We start from the raw sequence: 17935 nt of genomic DNA on the forward strand, positions 1-17935 counted from the left end.
AGTCTAGATGTCTAATTACCTAAAACTAATTCACTAACTCTTTAATTAGGATTTTTGGGCAAAAAGTGAGATAGCAGCACGGGAGACAATCCTCGCTGAAAGTCATTCTATTTTTATTTTATTTTTTACTCGAAACGAGCACGTGTCAAACGAAATGCCTCAGGAAACGTTCTCTTTTCAGGATTTTTGAAAAATAAAATGGCTTTCAACGAGGACGGTCTCCCATTCTGCTATTTCACTTTTGCCCGAAAGCCCCTAATTAAAGAGTTAATTAATGAGCTCCATACTCTTTTCGAGAGGATATCCGATTAGTTCACCCAACAGCAAAAATGGTATCCATGCTGCTCTCATAGCCTTTAAAAAAATAGTATGGTGCAGCTAAAAAATGGACAAAAGCACCCTGTGGATGACAGCAAAGAGAATGGAGCGAGCGAGTCAACAGTTTAATGGAATACCCTCGTGCAGAGTCAGCACTTATTATACTGCATGAGTAGATATGCACAGAGTTGTACACGTTACTCGAAAAAAGTAATTAATTACAATTACTGTTACTACTGCGCGAAAAGTAAATCTTTACCGTTACAAATTACTTCATCAAAAATTTAATACGTTACCAATTAAAAATGTAAGGCGTTACTTTTCCCGTTACTTTTAAATTGTCTCGCCTCCTGTCCCAGATGAGGACGACCGTATAGGCGTCGAAACATTCGCTTCGTTTTGTTACTATTGTTATGTTCAGCCCGCACAATTTATCAATACAGTCACCTATTTTACTGTTGCTCCTGTACGTCGCGGTTGTAAGGGATTATCATATTACTGTGGTCTGCATGGAACACCTGTGGACTAGAGACGGCCGGTACAGTGACCTCTGCGTCATTGCTTCAGTCGAACTCGCGGTGGAACCAGAAGATCGGATTGGCTTGCTGAAAACGGTTGCCATTGTTCACAGAAGGTTAAAAAAGTAATCGATTACTCAGTAATTTATTACCGAAAATTGTAATCAGATTACTTGGAAAATTACTTGCTCACAAAATTAATTGATTACGTTAAAATTTACTGCAAAAAGTAATTGATTACTACTAACGCAATTACTAGTCGCGCGTTACGAAAAAACTCTGGGTATGCAGGACATCGTCACTACACTGCTTACTTACATGCACCGCTTTCTTTGATGCGATATTTGTCAATGCTCAAGAAGTTACATGCCGCACAGCGTTCTCTTTTATACACTTATAGGTGAGAGCAACAAAGAAAGAAATTAACAAACGCAGATACATTGTAGTCATGCAAATCACAAAGTGTGGGACATCACTTATCAAGAAAGCGATGAACGTGGACGCTAATGCCTTCCTGTAATCTTCCGAGAGTCTTTCCAAAGCTAGTTGTACCAAAAAACATGTTTCTCCGAATATGCATCATTTGCTGTCGTAAAAAATCAGGAGCCCTAAAGATACATCCACACATCATAACTGGAACGACGGTTACCTTGTCACGAAGGTCGAAGTACTTATGACCAAGCATTTTGGCTTGTTTCGTTAGATTTTTGAAAGCCACTACTTTGTCCTCTGCTGACAGGGATGGGAAGGCTTCTTCCAAGCAATGCATCTTAATGCTTTCCAAGTCAAGTTCGTCCTGTACGGAAATAAATAAATAATCTATAAGGAAAGTAACCAAAAGACATGTCTTCACAAAATATGTATCATTTACTGTTGTAAAAGAATGAGAGTGAATGATGGGAGAAGTCGAGAGTGGCTGTGGCCGTGTAAACGTATGTGCATTGCTTTCAATTGAGTTTCCAAAGAACCAATGAAAAAGACATGGATCGAGAAACAAGTAGCGCATTGTTAAATATGTTCCTTTTGCTGTAGCTGCTCTGGAATAGATTCTTTTTCTGCGTTGCTCCAGGAGGTTCGCAACCTTTAGTATTAACAAGTCCCAAACGTCGCCACACCAGCACTGGACAGCTGTATCGGCCTTGTTGGGCTTACGTGCAGCCAAAGAGCTTCGGCTACTTCCCCCTCCCACCAGTCTCTAGTAGGTTGTTGATCGAGGTTAGTTGGTGTATAGGAAGCTGTACTACACGAGGTTTACTCCAACCTTCACTACCTTCATACCTGTGCTGAAAGGATTCGAAAGGATTTCCAAAAGGATAAAGGATTTGAAAGGATTTTCACACACGACATGAAGACAAAGTACTCGGAAATGAAGAAAAATTACAACAGAAGCTCCATGATTGAATCGTTGAACAGAGAAAGAGAACGTCTTTCAGAACGCAAGCAGTTCTATCACCATTGCCACCACTTCTTATCATACAGAACGTAGCCCGCGGGCAAACATGAAAGACGTAGCGAGACAATTTTAGCGCTTTCTCGCGTCTAACAATGTACTTTCGCTTTTATTACTGTTTGTCCTGACGGAGAGATGCTTGCACAGCTTCCCCTCCACACGTTCCTTTGGCTCATTTTCTGCACCTTTTTGAATTCATTCATCTCCTTGACAAAATGCGCTTACTCCGTTTGAGGTTCTTATGCGTCCTCTTTCGGAAGTCGTCTTAAAGCTGCCAATTGTGTTCAGGTTACTATTATCGAGTAGTGTATGTTTACAATTAGAATTAGAAGGGTAGGACAGCATTCCAAAACATTGTAGTTAAAATCATGCTTAAGAAATACGTACGTTTACATCTTGTATTTAAATACGTATATTTCTCGAAACCGGCATTTGTATTTATTTGCAGAAATTCTACGTAAATACATCCATACGTCGAAAAGGAAAAAAAAAAAAAAGAGAAACACTATCAAGGAGCCCGCGAAGAGGGAATCACACACGTAACATGAAAAACGGTTAGGAGCAACTAAGATTGATTTGAACAAGAACTTTCGTGCAAGAGACTGCACTTCTTCAAATACATCCAATGAGCGTGACCGTGACTGTAGGTTATTCGCCTGGCTTGAGAGATTAGGATTAGGTAAACAAGGACACTACATTTACATCAACGGTCAAGTGACGTCAATTTCACTCATTTCACAACCGCATATCAACCTTTTGGGGACAGAAGGAAGATCTCAAGTTCATGGACATCACGGGCTGACAAAAGGCATTGTTTCTCATTCATCGCTTATCAGTTTCACGATCAACCTCTAACCACAGTGAGTGGAATGCAGTGCACAATTTTGGATGAAGATTTTATTGCCGATACACAAGAAGGGAAATATATGTAAAAGGAAAACTGAGAAACCTGCAAGAGGATTGTACAGGAGGATTTATATGCGTAGAGGATACCAAAGGATTGTACTTCAGAAATTGAAAAACTCAGTCGCACCTGAAGCTACGCGCGTGGAGGCCGATATCCCAGGCAATACCTAATAAGGTTCTGATAAGATAGTATAGATTCGGGCAAGCCGGTGAACGATACCAACTCCATCGTGGACAAAAGTCTGAGTCTGGTGAACGCAGAAAACGAAAACACACCTAAGGGACGTCATGAAGGATACCCCTGGTTCACCGCTTTCTGCGGCATGGTGAAGACGTGTCCCGGGTTCGAATCCCGGTAGGAATTCACGGGTGTTTCTTATATGAATTTATTTTAAAAAAGTTCGGCGTAGCTCGTCTGTGAAGCCGGCCTTGGATATACAATTTCTCCCCGAGCAGCATGCCTTTGCATGGCAAGCAGATCGCTCGGTAAACAATAATCGAGAGAGAGTAAGGACAGATTCTATAAGTATCTCAACCTTGAGGATGGCGCTGCAGCATCTAGTATATTATCAGCTAGTATCTTCACAGCTGTATCTTATCTACTCTTGCAAATTATTTCGAAAATAAGTGGCGAATGAGGATAAACAAATTACTGAGCTCTTGCTGCTAGCAGCAGAGCAGCATTTCCTTATTGTGTCGTTGAATCGCCGAACTGTGCAACTTACGGAACCGTGGAGAACACGGAGCACAATTTGGTCACCTGCCGACGCCTCGACAGAAGTCGGCAAACACCGAAGAACGCCCTTGCTAAACTTGATAATCGACCTTTTAGTGTTGAGAAGGTACTGGGGAGCTGGTCAAAGCAGCACCAACAACCTGCGCTATGTGCCATGGCGAACTACCTCAAGGAAATACGTGCTGAAGTAATCTTCTAAATCACTCAATGCTTTCACACATCAAGCGTCAAGAAACAGCTGGTCGCACCAGTGCGACCTAGGTTTCCATTTTTTTCTTTCTACTTCTAACCTAATCTAATCTAATGGAAAATAACACAAAACCTCATCGCCCGCCCAAATAGAAGGCGCGTGGATGGCAGTATCTTCCAAGACCTCCCGCTTTTGAATTTTAGCACGATGAAAAGAAACCTATTGTTGTGTCATAGCTTGTAATTGTCTTGCCCGTCAACAATGCAGCAAAAACAACATCGCTATAAGAGATAAACTGATGTTCTGAGGCTGGAACAACATAGAATGGACAGATACAAACAAAGCCTCCAGATACAAACAAAGCAATCCAGAAGATGTGGGTTCGATCCCTACAGCTGGCTAACCTTTTCAGTGACTTTCATCTTTCAACATCGCTATGACATTCACCATTCGGGATCACTATACTTATCAAAGGGCACTTTCTTCTTGTTCCACCATCACCTCCATTACGTTTAGAAATGCCAAATAACACCAATGGTGAGCATGTGCGTGTGTAACATGAACCCAAGCCGGATGGGAAACACTGTCGCTGCCTGGACCTGTTAACGAAGGACGCTCGTCAAGCAACCTCACAATAGTGCCTCGTGTACATTGTAGCGCTTTATCACCATGCACCAGTTGTGTGGAGTTTCTATACACTATTGTCGCGGAATGTAACGTAAGGATTATGAATGTTTTGTTGTGCCTGCGTCAAATTTAGCTAGATGACACGGAACTCCTGGGTGCGGTGAGCATCAAAGAAGACGATGTTGACGACCAGTTGCGTAAAATGCAATTTGTCCCGGGCTCCTAAATAATGGTATAGTAATGGCATTATATCGTGCTTCCGCTTCACAGGGTTAGGTATAAACAGGAAGAGTTTAGGGCCAATTTCCGAATCGCTAGCTTCGGTGTACGAAAACGAGAAAGGCGTGTAATTTGCCATCCAATTCTTACCTGATCTTCCTCTGGAAACAAGACATAATCGGCGATGCATCTGCGAATCTATAGAGAAAAGAAGAAATGGAATGTGTCAAGAAAGCAAAGTGTTGACTTTGGCACGACACATGTATTGTTTTTTGTACCTTCAGGTATTGGTAGCGTAAAGCCTTAGGCGATATCCAACAGAATAATTCGACTGTTGTGCGGAATTTGGACTCTGTTAAACATGTTAGTTTTGATGGGGGGGGGGGGGGGGGGATATGTTTATTAAGAAAAAAAGAAAGGAAAAGTTTTGATGGGATTTCTATACGACTATGTTTGTGCGGAGCTATATGTCGTCCAGATGTCGGTTCACATCAATCAATGGAGTGTCGACACATGTTTCACCAGTTGCCATGGGTGTGCCGCAGGACTTTGTCCTGAGGGGTGCTGTAGTTTTCCCTGTAGATAAATGATTTTCCTCGTGTACTGTCTCAAATATGTCTACATACATGTATGCAGACAATACCTGTTTTATTTTCAGTAAAAAAAAAAGTAAAACAAAGGAAGTCATCACAACCGTTTCTGACGAAATCCGACGCATACCGGAATGGTTCAAATTTAAGCAATTGTTATCAATAAGACATGCTTTGTGATGAAAGATGGAAGTCACTCAAAAGGTTAGCCAGCTGTAGGATTCGAACCCACATCTTCTGGATTACCGGTCCAGGGCTCTACCAATTGCTAACCTTTTTGCTACAGCTGGCTAACCTTTTGAGTGACTTCCATTCTTTCATCATTAATTTCTTAGGCACTTTGAGGCTTTGTATGTATTTGTCCTTTCTATGTGTTCCAGCCTCAGAATATAAATTTCTCATGAAGGCCGATCAGTCAGACAAGTGGAGGGAACATAACGATCTGAGGAAGGAGCCAAGACAGGAAACGTCCTCACAGAATCAGGGTTCGGACGAAATGACTCCTTCGTTTAATTTTGCGCGCGATCCGCGAAGCGATGATTGCTTTCCATCAGCCCAATCCTTCAAAACGACGGAGTCGCTCCACTTAACGTGTTTAGGGCAGTGTGTGGGATTTGCATGGAACTGATGATGGAAGTTAGGGCCAGGAAGGTATTATGCTACGGTGTCGGCTTCGATGAAGGTGGGCTTCAGGCGATCAATGACGACGGTCTCGCGGCGGCCGTCGCAATCAATGACAAAATACTTGTCCTTGCGTTCAAATACTTTGTATAGGGACCAGAGTATATAGGGGGGCTGCAGTGCTTTCCGCAGCGCGTCACTGCGAAGGAAAACTCTGGAAGCAGAACGCCAATGTGGAGAAATAAGGGGCCTTTGCGGACTGATGGGTTGAATTAGGGGAGAAGTGCTCGCGAGGGCGACTTAACAGGATGTTAAGTCCGGAGGGGCGAGGGAGGCGGGTGAAATCGCTTAGAAGAAATGTGCAGGAAGGCGAAGAGTTCTGATGACGCGCGGCGCATGCCAAGTCTCCAGCAGTCCCCTCTTTGTTTGGGAACCATGTGCGATGGCCTCAACGATTCCGTCAGCCAGCGTGTGCTCGAATTCCTGACGTGCTATAGCAAGCTTTTCAGGATTCAAACGGTGCTGTGGCGACGAACTGCGGCTGACCGCGATGGAGCCGTCAGGGTTGGAAACCCATTTCAGAGAGCAGCAGGTGGCGTCTTGCGTGCGAGGAAGTTGTAATGCCCACGGATGTAAGTTGCATCGATACTCCATTGACGGTAATGCCGGTAAGGTCGTGAAGGAGTCCTCGCGACGTCGACGAGTATGATGTTGTGTGCCAGGAAATCACTGCCTAAAATGCTGCGGGTTGTGTCGCTACTAGAAATACCCAGTCAAAGACAGTCTTTAATCCAAAATCAAGGGTGACGGAACGCCGGTAGTAGACGGGAGTACGTGATCCATTTACTGATTTGAGGTGCATAATTGGAGAACGTCTCCGATCATGTGCAGAGGCGAGAAGGACACTAACTTCTGCACCTGTATCCAAAAGAAAGTTCTGCTTCCCGATGCGATTCTTGATGTAGAATATGCGACCTTGATGTGGGTGGTGGGGATTTCTCGTCGCCGCTAGTAATCCCCTGCCTGGTTTCCCTGACAGCCGCATGGTGATTCACAGCGGCGTACACGGCGGCCGAATGAACTGCGGAACCAGATCCTCTGCTGGCCACGCCTCGGCGAAGAGGGAGTTGGTGATCTTGCAGTGATGATCACGTCGTTGACTGGCACGACGGTAGGGTTGGTTGGGGTTGGGTAGGGTAGGGTGTAGCGGATGTGAAACTTCTCCACGATGTCGGCGAGTCGTTACACCCCAAGGAGCCAAGACAGAAACGCTCTTTCGGAACCAAGGTTCGGAAGAAGTGTCTTCCTCGCTTTATTTGCGAGCGATGCGCGTCTTTCAGAGATTATTTCGCTCTGTGATAATACACGAAAGATTGCAGAATAACGCAGATCTTCCTCTCTTCATATTCTTTTGACACGTTGATTTTCGCCGACCAGCAGGCAGATCGCTCGGAAATAGCACACCACCAGCGTTGATTTTGTTTCCTACGTTCATTTAAAAGTAAAAAGAATAGAGGCAGACTCGCACTCGGTTACTCCAGTTACTCCAGACCAGGAGACAATATAGTTGCCAGATCTGTTTCTATTCCTTTTTGTTTCCTTTTTTTTTGGGGGGGGGGGGATATATTGACTAATACACAGAAAGAAAAAAAAGAAGGAAAAGTCAGCCAAACGGTATGTCGGCTTGCTCGCAAAACAATAAATAATGAAAAGGAAAGAATTAGCAAATAAATGATATGTTTATGATGTTAATGCGTTGTACTGAATGAGGCAATGAAACATGGAAGGACAAATATAACATAAGCTTCACAACCCACAGTTGCATACCTCAGTTGAGTAATGGCAGTTGTAGAACGAATGATAACGTTGAGTATAGACCACTTGCACTACGTCATCGATTACGCTTCGCCGCCGCGCAAAGCATGCTGGTGGGCACCTATATCAACCTTATCAGCCTTTTCGGCCTATCAGCAGACGCGTTTTTCCCGCTTCTTGCCAACCAGAGCAAAATATAACCTCGAACCGGTCTTCTCGGGACGCCACATGTTTGTAAACAGAAAGTGGTCTATATTCTGCTGCGTGCATGGCTGGGAGTGTGCGCTAGCTTACGCTATGGGCCCCAGCCTCACACGCTATCGTTTGTGTTATCGTTTTGAATAAAGAATAAAGACTCTCTTACCTGACCAACTGTCCAGAAGACAGATCCCGACATGTTGGTTCCCGCTGCTGCAATCTTGCAGGCTTCCATTTCTCGCATCTCAGCAGCGATATCGGGGAGCACCAACTCAAGACACTTCTTTTTCTGTCTCTCGTAAGACTCGTCTCTCTGGGGAAGGCAAAATATTCCTGGATCTTGCAAAGTGATGGATGGCATGGCATGGTGTTCCTTAGATATACTCGTGTTGTTTGTGCACATCTGATTCTACGCCGATCCCAATCACCGTTTCCCCTTCCATCCTAACTGTTGATTCTAAAAACGGAACTTCACTGCACAACGTGTTTTCCACCAACCATTGCCCTGAAGGATACAGTTACCGCTCCTGATTTGTGGAGAAAGCAGAGGAGCGAACGCCCCCTTTTCGTTGCAATTAACGCATATCCAAATTTCCCCAACAAAGTGTACGCCTCCCGAAAACGACATAGTGCTTAATTGTGGTTTATTCTCAGCACGTTATGCAGTGAAGTTCTTCTGTTTTCACACGCGTTTTCTCTGTACGCATCGGCGCCGGCCCGTTATGTCCCCGATTATTCAGGGCCTTCTAGCTCTTTTATAGAACTTTGATATAGAATTGTTCTATCACATTGACAGCACTTGTATTCCTAGCTAGAGGATGGGACACTTTACTGAGAACGAGTGAGTCCTCAAAGAAATCGCACACAACATAGTTAGAAACCAACCTGCATGGCATCCTGTTTAGAAATGTTGTAGCATGCCATATGCTTCTCCCTGTTTTCTGCCGGCATATCTGCAAGGAGCATATAATTCGTCTTTTAACTGGTGTTCAGTGCACATAGCCAGGTCTAATACAAGCAGTGTGACATTTACTGGTTAAGCCCGATTCCGCAGGGTTATTCCACCCCCACCCCAGCCCCGAACGGACCTCGGACCAGTTCGGGTTAAACTCGATTTCGCCCCTAATTCCATGCACTATGAAATCCTCAAGTGACGTTTCCACTGAAGACGAACAAAGGTCGCCACGTGTAACACATGTAAGTTCCCAGAAATACACCCATGTGTGTCAGCACTGTCTATGCTTTCGGGGATTGGCCCTGTTAGGGCTTCTTTCGTTCTTCCCTTCTTTTTCTTTTCCCTTTTTTCTTTTCCCTTTTTTTTAATAGACATATAACCCCCCCCCCCCCTGGCAGGTCACCCACAAAAAAAAAAAAAGAAAGAAAGAAAGAAGATTAGGAAAGCACTTAATAGACAAGAGGAGAAACAAAAACACCTGATAACACCCGAAGGCACAATTATTGCCCGATTTCTCGCCGAATTACAGATTTTAAAATAGGCCCGATTCCCCCCCCCCCCAACCCGATACTGCGAAGGGCATTTAACCCGAACAAGTCACTTCCTAAAATATTGAATATATATTGAATAAATAAAGAAATAAATAAGAAATATCATTTGTCTTCTCAAGTGGGGAAGCGCACAATCCGCAAAGGAATGCCTCACTATTTTTTTTCAGTCTCATTTCCAGATTCATTTGTCATACACTCTTAAAAAGGGGTAAAACACAAAGACACACTTGTACCGTATACTGAGCAATACTACCATGGCATAGGGCTAATGGAGCATTCACCCCAAGAGCACCTTTCGCACCTTCGCACACTCGTCCGGAAGCAGAACGTATGAATGAAAAAAAAAAAAAAAGTGCTGCACTCTCCAAGTGCTGCTCTGGCGAAAAGCAGCTCTCGGTAGCTCATCACAGTGGATATATCCACAGATATCTTCCTAAGCCTTTCAACAGTGTCAAAAATGGCTTCCTTCCATTGGGGACGATCCAGAACGACCGTGAATTACTTCCGGTTAACGCTTCATCGCAGTTCCTTCGCAGTGGCGGTGACCGTGCGAGGAAGAAACTCGGGAAAGTGAACCTCAATTTCCCGAGAAAGTTTCTTCCTGAGAACCGCGGAGAGGCTTAAAGTAGCACAGAAGTCATTTTTAACACCCTGTTTTGTTCCTATAAAACTGCTAAGTAGGAGTTAAGATGCACCATGAGAAGGTAATTCACACCACAGAGTCATAATTATCGCAGAAACTAAATTTAAATTACGCCGCAAAAAGCGAGCGTGCGTAACGGTGGTGGAGAGCAGTACCAGCCTGTGATCTGCCTGCGACCTCGCGCTGACGTTACAGAGCTCGCGCGCTCTGATTGGTTCAGAGAAATGTTGTCTGCTACTTGTCAGCAGCATGTGACTTTGTTGTTTGTGCAGGGAAATGAGGCATATGTAATTGGAGTATTATATGACGAATATTTTGTAAAAGGCATTTTACAACAACTGCAGAGCTTTTACCTCCATCATCTGTTACCCGTGCTTGCAGATAACCATGCATGACATATTCCTCGTGCCAATGCTATCCTGACATGTGGAGCTTGCGTGTAGTCACCATTACCATCAATATTGCATGTACGCGTGCGAGTTATAAAACTGGGAAACACAGCACGATACCTACGTCGCAGCAATAGGAGGCACAAGGCGTCCAATGGTGGCCCGCCAACGGCGCCGCCTGGGGAGGTGCTGTTCCTCTACATGAGTCCGGGGCGCGTTCCTGGAACCGCGTGAGCACCGTAGCATCGTTGCGCAGTCCGTGCTTTTGCAATCAGCGGCATTACGATGCTACGGTGCTCACGCGCTCCCAGGAACGCGCCCCTGACCGGCGATGGTGGAATGTCCCAGCGGGCAGATGGTTGTGACCTCACGCTAGGACGGGGCCGGTAGAACTCTCGTACCAGCGCCGTAGCGCGTGGCAGCAGAGGCACCTCTTCATCGTCTTGCACGGGCCGCCATAAGCCTATCGAAACTGTGCGCAGCACCCCATCTCTACCCTAATGCCTGTGGAGCGACCTCATTGGTCCCTCTCCCAAATAAGGGGATAACGGCTGAGAGTTTGTTCACGTTGTCTTCTGTACGTGGACCCACACAGAGTACCATGCCGGTATGAATACCCCTTTATCGCTGCCTTGTGAGTGGACATACATTTCATCACGTGGTATGAATACCCGCTCATTGCTGCCTTATGATTGGACAGGCATTCCATCACGTGGTTTCTTCAAACTTTTATTCTCTCTAATACGCAGAGACAACCGTCGTAGCGTACTGTAATGGACCTTTTTCACAATGGCCTATGTGCATGCGCATGACTTTGATGCGCCGGAGATGGTTATCTCCGTATTCACTGGATGGCGCAGTATGGGAACGAAGAAGTGGGGACTAGTGGGGAGACCGCACGAACGGCGCGAACTCGTCGGTCCCACTCCGGACCGGTCTTGGTCCTTTGTGCTATCCACGTGGATTTGTTTTGACGCGCGCCGAGCGTGGTTCGCTGGAGAGCCGCGCTACTAGGTACGACGCGTATGTGAAAAAGTTCCATTGCCACCGAGGAAAATGCCCTGGGCTCCTGGTCACTTCAGCTCTGCTCCTTCTGGCAGCCGTCTGTCTCAGAGCCCCTCTGGAATTTTCCCCTTGGCACACGTGGGCACTGGCGGGGTTCTGTTGATGCGCACCGGTGACCGCGCCCACTAGGTTGACCAATTTTGACTAACCCGATTGACGCAAAATTGTCGGAAGTTGCGTCGAGGGCGGTGGGTTACTCCAAACAGTACGTTAGCAGAGAAGCCAGGACGTGAAGACAATGACAGGTGTGTAGATGAAGTGTTCCTGTACATGAGTCCTCATCGGCGATAAGCGAATGTCCTGGAAGGTCGGATGTGCGCTGGGGAGGTTCTCAACCCGTTGCTTCTCTTCAGGACGTTGCCGATAGAACTGACGAGACAGCGCGGAAGCGCGTGCCAGCAAGACCGCATCGTCGTCGTCCACGAGTCGCAACAGGTCCAGCGGAGTCCGGACACGTCTGGCTTGATCGTTTGTTCGTAGGGGCTGCACCAGGGACAGCCCTCTTGCTAGATCTCTGGACAGAGGGCAGGCCTTGTCCGTCATAATGTGCTGCTTTGCACAGTTCGCATCACTTTCACCAGTGGTATGGCCGAGCGTGGTATATGGCCTGTCGTCGGTGGTAGCTAACGTCGTGCTGAAGACTAGGAGGTGGTGGGTTCGAGTCCTACCTCAGGCTGTGCTGTCTGAGGTTTTCCCCTGGGTTTTCCGAAGACTTTCCAGACGAATGTCGGCACAGTTCCCCCTGAAGTCGGCCCAGAACGCATACTATCCTCCCTGTCCCCCACTCCTTCCTCCTGTCCTCTCTCCATCTGTCCACATCTGTACGCCGCTCATAGCCACAGTTGCATCGCGGCGATAACACGGAACTAAAAAAAAACATACCACTTTCATTTAAGCAGTTGTGCACTTCATGACCCCTGCACTGTTTACACATACTTTGTTACGGTGGCGTGCAGCCGCTAACGTGGCCATTATGCACGCATTTAACACATTGAGGTTGGTCATCCGAATGCGCTTACCGGAAATTAATTCCTCTGATGTACGCGACCTGAGGACCTATATCATCGCACAGGTGTTTCCATCATGGTGATCCAGTGCTGCACATCATGAGGTATAAGGGTGTGTCCAATGTTTGCAGCCACTTCGAATTATCGTGCCGAATATTCACTAATTGAATAATGGCAGTTGAATTATGCGTTGTGTTTAATGTCTGCATTTAATGTTTAATGTTGGCATTGTGTTTAATGGCGTTGTGTTTAATGTTTAATTGCCTCATTCACTACGACGTGGAATGTTCACTAGTTCCCTTTCACTATGTCTTACCATAGCAGTGGATTCATGCACCTGCTCAATTTCCCATTGTCTTCCACTTCCTGCTTCATATTTCTCGCCCATGAAAGAACTTCACACACCCAGGCTACCAAACCTGACGAATTTGGAGGCTTTTAGATTTTAAGTCATTTCTAACGCCCAGACAGAGTTCGATAGAGTTAGAGACGGAAGGGATGAGACCTCTGTTACCCAACCTTTTCCATTTACCCAAGGATTTCGGAGAGAACCCGGAAAAAGCCATTGCACGTCGCTGTTGACGATTTTTACTTGCCACTACGGCTTCTGTCATGAAATGCATTTCCTTTTACCAGCCTCCTACAGAAAGTCGATTACAGAAAACGCGTGTAATGTCATACTGGCATCGAACATTTCTGTGTAGTTTGAAGTTCCACTTGCTTCTCTTTCAGTTTCTTCGGGGATTCCTGTATCCTTCTTTTAGTCTGGTAAACACATGCTGTTCTTTCTGTGCCATGTCCCGTGAGATGTATCAGCAGGCATAATAAGCCATTATGTTTTTGTTTTTTGCTTCGTTTGGTGCACGGGAAAACAAAATGTGGACTGTATGTGGCGCCTATGAAGAGGGACGGTCACTCCAGCTCGATTAGAGATGAAATACGAGGGTGGATCAAATATAAACGATACTTTTGTTGTAGAGCGCGTTCTGTCAATTGGCGCACGCTGTCGCTTGTGCACGTGCTAGGTAGGTGGGTCACTACACTCTTAAAAAAAGGGTGTACTTTAACTCCTTTTTTTTTTTGCCACATATATCACACCCTTTTGGAGAGTACAATTACGCTCAAAAGGGTGTCTTCTCACTCCCTCAAGGGAGTAGCGTAACACCTTTCTCCCTACTGGAGAGTAATATTACTCCCCGACAGGGAGAATGTGTTATGCTACTCCCTTGAGGGAGTGAAGAGACACCCTTTTGAGCGTAATTGTACTCTCCAAAAGGGTGTTATATATGTGTCAAGGAAAGGAGTTAAAGTACACCTTTTTTTTAATAGTGTAAGTCACGAGAGAAGCCGGCCGGTCTCGTTACATTTCTTCAGTAGCCATACGATAGCCGTCATACGATATCTGAGAAAAAGGTACACCCGTCGATTGCGCAACGCATTATTATAAAGTTTCTTGCTCGTGAGGGTGTAAAACCGACCGCAATTCGGCACAGATTGACGGCACAGTTCGGGGATCAAACACTGTCAAGGCCGCGTGTGTTTGCCTGGCATAAATAATTCGTGAAGGCCGTGACGAGATTGAAAACGAAAGCCCCTGTCAAAGCCAAGACTCGGCTGTCAGCTGGCGAGGTGCTTGCAACTGTTTTTTGGGACGAGCGCGGCATTTTGCACATTGATTTCTTGCACGATCGTCGCACCATCAACGCTGCATATTATACTATGAACTTTGAGTGAGGTTAAACTTGCTTATCGCAGCAAAAGGTGTGGCTAACCAACACGTAAAGTAATTCTCCTACATGACAACGCCAGACCTCACGCTGCAGCTGTCACACGTGCAAAATTGAGGGAAATGGGCTGGACGCCACTGGAACACCCTCCCTATAGCCCTGACTTATAGCCTTGTGACTTTCACCCATTTGGGACACTCAAAGAAGCTCTAGGATGCCAACGATACGACGACGACGACGACGCAGTGGAGGAGTTTGTGCGCAACTGGCTGCTGATATAACCCACTTCTTTTTATAAAGAGGGGAACAAAAAGCTATCGACCCGCTGGGAAAAATGCATTTCTACATCAGGAGACAATGCAGAAAAAAAAAATGCACACTTGCTTTATTTCTTGCTACAAACAAAATAAGGATAAAACGAAAGTCTCGTTTATATTTGATCCACCCTCGTAAAGTAGGTAAAGGGATAATTAATGGATAAAGGAACGAAAAACAAAAAAGGCAGACACGGTTGCATGTCACACATATGTCTCGTGGTTAGTCACAGTATAAAGCCATTATGAACGGCAATGTGAGTAGTTCTTTTTGACCAGTAACGGCTCGTAATGGCTAGTATGATTTACCAGCATGAAAAGCACATGAAAACACTGAGGCGTGATACGATCACGCGCACACCTAAATACTAGACCATGCAGAGAAGGAAACGATGTCTGACATGTTTCTGTGCATGTATATGGTGGTGCATGCCAGTGGAGTTGACAGAGAACATGTAACGTCCATGCACTATTTTCCTTTTCTTTCGTTTTTCATTTTCTTGTATTCCATCGCTCGCTCTCTCATCCATTGCACTGCCTTTCTGTTGACACAAATTAATCATCCTCATCAATCAGAGCTGGATGGTGATGGTGAAGGTGAAAGGGCTCGCCGTTGTCGGCCTCACAGGGGTGGGCAACGTCATCACTAACGCCCTGCGTCCTGGGCCGACTTCTGAGGGAACTGTGCCGACATATGTCTGAAGGCGTCTGAGGAAAACCCAGGAAAAACCCCATGACAGCAGAGCCGGCACCGGGATTCGAACCTGGGTACCTCCCAGTCTCGACGTGACATGGACTATCAGAGCTATAGTAACTAATAGCTTAGCCTTGGCTAATCTCCCTTCGTGGTTTCCTTTTCTTTTCTTTTTTATTTTCTTAATAAAGATATCTCCCACTTCATGGATAACGGCCAGTCTGAGGTGGAAGAAGATAAAGAAAGCAGCTGCTTAAAAAGTGGAACCTTTTGGTTAACGCAGGCGCGGCCAGGAACTGGATTATTAGCAATTTTGATCAGACTCGGCGTTTACGTGCTTGTCCAAAGTAGTTTCCTCCGCTACTTGAACGTATCTCACCGCAGGCACAACCGGTGTACTTTACGCACAGTAATAATGAGCAATACTGCAACTGCGACATTCAAAATTCATGGCACTACTACAGTGGCATTTGATACAAGCGAGTACAGGCGTATAGTAACATTCAACATGCGTGCTTTTAGATGCAAAGAAATCACGCAATAAGCCACCTCTCTTATATCATAAAGATTCAGTGCCAGATAATATCGTGGAAAGTAGCTTGTGATGTGAAAAATGTTTGGTACCAAAACGGTTGACAGATATTAATGTTTTGCTGGGGCATTGGGCAGGTCTGGCAGTGGATCCCCGTGGGATTCGGGAAGGAAATCCCACAGCCGCCTGGAGTAACATCCCGGATGATAAAACGTGTCATTTTCTAAATAGATCTCTCTGATGATGCATAGCGATTTGTCACGGAAACCCGCGAATAATATATCGGCACATATCGGTACATATATATATCGGCATATAGTATATCCCATTTCGTTTCGTTTGTCCACAAAAGGTGTATAAACGAAAAGTCAGACGATAAGAATCGGAGAAGAAGGCAACAGAAGCTACAACTTACGTTGAAAAAATTTCATTCCGAAGGGAATAGCCGGAGGGAAGAGAAGCTTGCAGGTCGTCGAATTTTTATCTTCATCAACTGGCATGGCCGCGCAGCCAAGTGTCACAGCCAGAAATATACAGCATGTAATCCTCAATACTCCCATGATCTTGTGACTTTTTGCAGATTGGGCGCCTTCCCAACGAGTGTTTGTGCTCCTATACAACCGCCCGTTTCAACAACGTCTGTAGCACTCTCTGGGCCTACCCTTGAGACCGTTCCATCAGGCTCCGGATCAGCTACAGGGACGTTGCATTCCAAAGCACCTGAGTAAACACCTCTAACCCAGTGACACCACGTTGTGAAAACTTGGGAACCTGTGTCCTACTGGAATGGATACATTCGTTGGTCTATTTGAACACCACAGCCGGTTATTTGGGCACGCACTTCCTGGCATCAATAGACCATCGACCATTGTTGTTGAAGAGGATGGACGAATAGCCTTTGTAAATTTACAGTGTCTAACGTCCTATAGCGCTGTTTGAGAAAGGCTGCACGGTAAGCGGGACGAGGCTGAATCGAGTTGTTTTTCAGAGGCAGGATGGATATTGCTTCACAGAAGGGCAATGAATGTGCGATGAATGTGCGGCTTTTGTGTGCACTTGAATGATTTTCCTGTCGGCGACAAGGACTCCGGTGTAGTTTAAAGAATCGCCCGCTAAACTGCCTTTTGGTGTACGAGATGAGCGTAATTTCGTTTCGCGTCGCTCCGTTGAGCCGAGACTCTGCAAAATCACCCGTTGTTGGCCAACGCGTCGCGTGATGCTTGCGAAACGTATATAGACCACAGAATACGTATCCTGTAGAGAAGCGTCAATGTTCCGAATAATAATCGTTCTGATAGCGTTATACGTGCATTGGCTCTGCGGTCAATAGCAATCGCGGGAAAATAAAATGAATTCCGCGTTGTACGTCGCATTATTTATGTTGCAGCATGAGATCAGAGCGAGTGAGCATTCACTCACTCTGCTTTTACTGCAACGTAACAGTGAATAATTCAGGCATTGCTAATTAGATCTTTCGAACAGAAGCAGTTGCGGGACAACAACAACTATAATGCAACTTTATTTTGATGATGTTGAGATTTCTACCATGGGCGTTCTCAGGATTTTTTCCAAGGGGGGGGGGGGGAGGCAAGCATGCAACCCCTAACCCTCACCCCTCTCTACCAATTTTTTTCTCTCGGTACGCCCATGATTTGTAGTGAACAATTCTGCTAGGACAGACTGGACATAGAATAACAAAGCGATAGCCCTCATGCGAAGGCGTTGATGAGCTCTGATGGCAAGGGTGCATTTTGGTAGACAATATCGCCAATCTAGGGCTTCCGAGCCAATCTATTGGAGTAATAATTTAATTGAATTGGAAGCTGCCACTTCACTAAGGTTGTGCACGCGCTGTCCAAACTAGGTAACG

General features: G+C 45.6%; 1 protein-coding gene across 1 annotated transcript in view; it reads right to left on the minus strand.

The window, feature by feature from the left end:
* The window catches only part of LOC135401154 (uncharacterized), a 34477-nt gene extending 16862 nt beyond the window's left edge, over positions 1-17615 (minus strand). The window contains exons 1-5 of the mRNA XM_064633374.1: positions 16481-17615; positions 9074-9141; positions 8355-8501; positions 5115-5162; positions 1486-1632 (exon numbers count right to left, since the gene is read on the minus strand). Of these exons, the coding sequence (XP_064489444.1) occupies positions 1486-1632; positions 5115-5162; positions 8355-8501; positions 9074-9141; positions 16481-16625 (555 nt within the window). The 5' untranslated portion in view covers positions 16626-17615. The remainder of the gene's footprint in view (positions 1-1485; positions 1633-5114; positions 5163-8354; positions 8502-9073; positions 9142-16480) is intronic.
* Between the last annotated feature and the right edge of the window lie 320 nt (positions 17616-17935).

The sequence above is a fragment of the Ornithodoros turicata genome, chromosome 7 (assembly GCF_037126465.1).
Source record: "Ornithodoros turicata isolate Travis chromosome 7, ASM3712646v1, whole genome shotgun sequence".
NCBI lineage: Eukaryota > Metazoa > Arthropoda > Arachnida > Ixodida > Argasidae > Ornithodoros > Ornithodoros turicata.